General features: G+C 46.8%; 1 protein-coding gene across 1 annotated transcript in view; it reads left to right on the top strand.

Moving 5' to 3' along the window:
* The first annotated feature begins 720 nt into the window (after nt 1-720).
* Nucleotides 721-6000, top strand: part of LOC124798036 (integrin alpha-PS4-like) — a 179330-nt gene continuing 174050 nt past the window's right edge. The window contains exon 1 of the mRNA XM_047261256.1: nt 721-903. Coding sequence (XP_047117212.1) covers nt 740-903 — 164 coding nt within the window. The 5' untranslated portion in view covers nt 721-739. The remainder of the gene's footprint in view (nt 904-6000) is intronic.

The following is a 6000-nucleotide window of genomic DNA, read 5'->3' as shown; positions in this document are numbered from 1 at the left end:
AGTGATACGAGGCCATTGGGATCCAGCAAGGCGTTCCGTATTACCCTTCTGAACCCACCGATTGCATATTCTGCCAACAGTCATTGCAGCAATGTCGCGATACGATAAACCGCAATCATGATAGGCTACAATCCGACCTTTATCAAACTCGGAAACGTGATGGTACGCATATCTCCTCCTTACACGAGCCATCACAACAACATTTCACCAGGCATCGCCGGTCAACTGCTGTTTGTGTATGAGAAATCGGTTGGAAACTTTCCTCATATCAGCACGTTATAAGTGTCGCCACCGGCGCCTACCTTGTGTGAATGATCTGAAAAGCTAATCATTTGCATATCACAGCATCTTCTTCCTGTCGATTTCGCGTCTGTAGCACGTCATCTTCGTGGTGTAGCAATTTTAATGGCGAGTAGTGTAATAAAGACTGAATAAAGGAATTTAAAAAAAAAAGAACATCAAAAGGTCCGCTAGGTGAGTCACCGTGGTGCAACGGCAACGTGACTTCCGCTGTTCGCCGAGTCGATCGTTTCCGCGGACGCCACAAGTGAAACGTCACACGCCTGGGCGTGTCACGTTCGCAGGGATTGCCTGCCGGCTGCGTGACTCAAGCAGCTGCGAGGAACCCGGCGCCGGTTCTTTGGCAGCCACCACCGCCGCCGCCCCCACCAGCGCCTCTGGACGCCAGCGGTCGCTCGTCAGTCAGTCGGCGATGGCCACGCGCGCTCTACGGACTTGGATGGCGGCGCGGACGCTGCTGCTGCTGGCGGCGGTCTCAGCTGCCGGCGCCTTCAACTTGGCGGACAGCCCCGACGCTGCCACGGTGCTGCAAGACCCCCAGGACCAGGACGGCAGCTACTTTGGATACAGTGTGGCGCTGCGGAGGGACGACAGGGGGCCTTGGTGAGTGCCGCCAACACCTGTGCCGCTTCTGAAGATGTACGACTCCCAATGTGGCGCTGTCGTACACAGTACTGAGTATTCAGTTTGTTAGTGTGACATTCTTAAGTTGACGGGTGTACTGCCAGACACTGTCGTCTTCTTACATCGGTGGCGTGACTCGTCGGCTTGATCAGGTGCTACCTGAAACTGTAGACCTCTTCTGAATTCGTTCAACCTATTTGCCCATAGGGTGCAGTATTTTACGCGTACTTATTGCCTGCTAAATAGGATGATTGTTGCATTCTCTGAACTACTGTTGTTTTCCCGGACACCAATTTTTATTTGCTACTAGCTAGTCTATTGTGGGCCAATTGAATGTCCAGCAGGGCCACCGGCCGCTCAAAGTGGTCTGTCTCTTAATGGTGCTGACCTCGACATCGCAGGAGAGAATTTGGCGAATGAAGAATCGTTGGAAGCACTTGTCTTTCCCCTGCAGTTCATGGAGGTAAGCGGGCTGGAAAATTTTTGGAAAGGTGATAGATGCGCCGTAGCGCTTTATTCTGGATCCGTTGAACTTTTTCTATACGCGTCTTGGCTGCGGTTTTCCATGCAGGCAAGCGTAGTTCATGACAGATCGGACTGATATTCTAAAGAGCAGTTGTTCGCATTCTTCGGAGAGTGCAGATCGTTCGTTAATCATTGGGTACAGGGCACCTAGGATGGCAGTTTTATTCTTCCAGACGCCATGTTTCCATGTCAGCTGCCGATCAATGCCCAGGCATTTTGCCGTCGGAGCCCATGGTACGGGCGCGTCAGTTTTTTTCTTTTTTTTTTTTAAACTCTCGCTCCATCTTTGAAGAAGATGGCGGTCAGTTCTTTTCTGGCATTGCATTGGCACTCTTTACTTTGTTTATGGAGGACGGGGTTCTTTGTTGGATAATCTAGGGAAGGACCTCCGAAAGCTCTGACCGGATTTCCTGCCGTTGCCACCTTATTTTGCCCCGCGGATGTCATCTTGGCGCTTTCTGCACCTAGTGTAGTTGTCGTAACATCTCTTATGGCAGTAACCAGATCTATAGTGACCCCCTTCATTGTTTATCGGAGCTGTGGGGTTTTCTTCGCATCTGACTCGTCATCGGCCGCCGAGCTTCTTCATTCTACACATAGGGTGCAGAATATTGCTGGATGTGTATTGCGGTGTGTGCTGTATCTTTACTGAACATCGTGTTTGCTTTTGTGTCGTCTCAGGGCTGGAAATTTCCTTTGACATAACGTTATGTTTACGAGGGGCTACCTGTCGAGTCGCACCAAGGACCACGACACGACACTGACATCAGAGGATTATTGGTTCTTGTTTTTTCGTAGCCCTAGCATTCTTGATGCCTTGCCTACTTAATTCGCTAGTTCGGCAATATTTTATCCTTTCTTTTTGGTATCTCTGCTCATATTATGATCCAGTTTTAACGCAAAAGTCTCTTGCTACGTGTTGCCGGCCGAAGTGGCCTTGCGGTTCTAGGCGCTGCAGTCTGGAACCGCGAGACTGCTACGGTCGCAGATTCGAATCCTGCCTCGGGCATGGATGTGTGTGATGTCCTTAGGTTAGTTAGGTTTAACTAGTTCTAAGTTCTAGGGGACTAATGACCCCAGAAATTGAGTCCCATAGTGCTCAGAGCCATTTGAACCATTTTTTGCTACGTGTTGCTTACCGCACACGCAGCAGTTGCAGCCAGCTTGTGGACGGTCGCCATCACATCTGGTTCTCAGTTTGGCGATAAGCCTGATCTCAGACTGCTGTGCCAGTGTGTAAAACTGACGAGCGGTATGTGGGAATTTGTCTCCTAATAACTGGACCCCTGCTTGGTCGTGAACCTCTCTATTGCTCAGCTAACGCCTTGGTAGATAAAGAGAGAGCGTAACGCTCTGTTTAGTACCTTCCGTAGTGAGTTAATGTGTAACTCCACAATTTTCGGATAACGTTGGGCTGAGTTTAGGAAGGAGTAAAGCGTCTCCATTCGTCTCAACGCTTTACCCCAGACTTCGTGGCCTTGTGGTGCTTACGTCAGGTACCTGTCAAGGGTCACGCCTAGGTATTTTCCTGTTCGAGACCATGGGATGGAGCCTCCCACAATGCGGAACGGAATTAAGTTCATAATAAGTTTTTCGGAGTGATAATCAGAGCCTGGCTCTTCACCGCGTTCATCTTGAGCCTCCACTCGGAGTCCTGTTGCAGAAGACGTCGCACGATGTGTGCCTTTATACTGCGCCTGAATAGTGCAATGTCGTCGGCGCATAACGCCAGTTCGACCCTCGGTGTTCTTGGGGTAACAGAGGTGAATAGAGCACGTAGCAGGGGCCGAGTACGAACCCTCTGCGGCACAAAACCTTGATTTGTCGAGCAGCCGAGATGCCTTCGTTGGCTCTGGGATGAAATGTTCTGAGGTACGACTTGAGCAAAGGGCACGTGTGACACCGGTACTCTCAAATCAGGAAGCTTGAATAGGAGACAGTCATGCCACACGCTGTCAAAAGCCTTGACACGTTTCATGGAACTGCCCCAAGATATTCTCAACGGTCCCGCGCTTCTACTGCCTGCTCATCTAGTCTAAGAAGTTGTTGCTTCGTGGGGAGCCCCCTCCGAAAACGGAAATGCTCATCCGGCAAGAGCCGCTGTTCTCTGACATGTCTGCGCATCAGTTTGGTGTACATGCTTCCACAGGAATGATCAAGTATCGAATTTGATCGAAAAAGAAACAATGTTAAATGTACGTGGTGCTCTGCGAATTTATATTTCGATTGCGTCTGCAACAAATACAATCCGTAATTCTGCTCTAGCACAGCAACCGATGAAAGCGGGCGAGTAAGACATTTCCGTAATCTATTCTGTAACGAACGAAACAAACATTTGAGGAAAGTTCACTGTAGTGATTGATTTATTAATGAAATTACAACGGCTAAAGCGACTGCTTTTGAATAATTTTACATGACGTATACTATTTAATGACATTCTGCATTATGAAACTGAAAAAAAAGTACACGGGCAAAACTTGAACTTGTGCCGGCGTCATAGCCATGAACTTTAACCATTGCGCTACTCTAGCTTGCTCGGGACACAATAAACATTGCGAGTGTAGTAGGTACGTATGAAACTTCATGATCGATTTTGTCATATAAAAAGCTACTATCCAGGTTCTCAGCACTAGTCCTTCTAGAACGTACCGAAGTCTGAAGTTAAAATCTTCTGGATTATTAGACCGCGTCATATTTCCTCTAAAATAGTCGACGTTTCGACCCCTCTGCTGGGATGTTCCTCAGGATCTTCCGGTGTCCACTACTACAGACTTACGTACCGAAGACACACCGAAGACTCATCAAAACACTTGATTAACAGGTCTGATGGTCCCCTTGTTAGGTTCACAATGTTGGTCATAGTACATACCATCTCTTAACTAATAATATTTTACGTACGCCCAAGTCTGACTCCAGAAACAGTATATCTCCGTGAACGTAATTCTGCCATCAAGCCGCATCCCGAAAAATAACGAAAATATTGCCACCATGGGATCTCGAGCGGGAAACTATGTTGTCACTTCTTCCTAGGAAACAAACCGATGTTGTGAATCAACTATTAAGACGGGAAACTTCCTTCCGATCTACAGGAAGAGGCACTCACCGCTGTTCGTCTTTCGTTTTCCGTTCCGAGGTCACATTCCGAGTCTGTATCGACCTCGCCGGGAAGTGATTGGAGGCAACGAAACACGCTTCTGGTATGAACCACGCGATGTGGCTCTCCAGTCACCATAGTACACTCGCTTTCAGGAGAACTGATGTTTAAATTTCCTTCCAGTCATCCGACATTAGGTTCCCCACGGCTTCCCAGAATCGTTTAACCTGAATCACGGGGTACTTCCTTTGAATAGAACAAGGCTAATTTCATTCCTCTTCCTTGTCGTATACGAGCAGATGTTTCATCACTAAAGATCTCAATGACGGTGGGATATTAAACACAGATCTTCCTTTCTTGCCATTGGCATATCCTAACATAAAACGGTTTCTTGTAAAAGGAGAACTGCTATGCAAGAACCACTTATTAGCATGTTCGTTACAGAATTCACATCGCTCTTCCACATAATACAAGCAGGAACAGGCAGCGAAACTGTTTTACAGCGTGCGTAAAACCAAATATTGAGATTTTTTTCCAATTCATGCCGGGGTAATAGAGTAACCGGTGATAAATGTTTTGAAGAGACAAATAGTCTTTCAACAACAAATATTTGCCTCGGGATACGGGGTCCCGGGTTCGATTCTCGGCCGGGTTCGGGATTTTCTCTGCCTGGGGACTGGGTGTTTGTGCTGTCCTCGTCATTTCATCATCATCATGATTCGTGACAGTGGCTACATTGGATTGCGAAAAAATTGGACTGCGTAAAAATTGGGACTTTGAACGGGCGCTGATAACTGCGCAGTTGAGCGCCCCAAAAATAAAATAAAATAAAAATAAACAAATATTGTAGTATTTATCTTATTCTAATTATTAGTTTAGTTTTACTGGTGTTACATATATACGTTTCAACTTGGTTAATGCTCTCTTTCTGCCTGCATATCCATTCTAACGAAGGGCAGATGAAGAAACAATGGGGAACCGTACATTATTAATATGACATCACATCAACTTTCTGTAAAACTTGATTTATATTGTCGTCACACCATCAATAATCACTGACAAAGAAAATTTGTATCAGAACTGAACACCCGGAAGGAAGGTTGGCACACCATGCTATAGTGCAAGAACAAGTTTTCATTTACACTTAATGAACGTGATGTTAGCGCCAAGATGCATGGAACTACCCCCCTGCATGTCGCATGATGACCAAAGTTGACGTGACTCTATGACTGCTAACGTTCATACACTATATTTACGGGGAAAATTTTAACTGGCCTACGAAGCAGAGATTGGACTGTAGCTGGAGAAGTCACAGTTTCATCACGTCGCATAAGAACCATCCGTCACCTTCCTATAGATTCTAGAACACTGTCGTTGACTGTTTGGCACCGTCTATAATTTATCCGTAGCACTCCTTACTGATGCAACGAACGTCACAGATACAAAGGCAGTGATCT

The sequence above is a fragment of the Schistocerca piceifrons genome, chromosome 5 (genome assembly GCF_021461385.2).
Source record: "Schistocerca piceifrons isolate TAMUIC-IGC-003096 chromosome 5, iqSchPice1.1, whole genome shotgun sequence".
NCBI lineage: Eukaryota > Metazoa > Arthropoda > Insecta > Orthoptera > Acrididae > Schistocerca > Schistocerca piceifrons.
The sequence above is the reverse complement of the archived record's forward strand: the minus strand, read 5'-3'. Positions and strand labels throughout refer to the sequence as shown.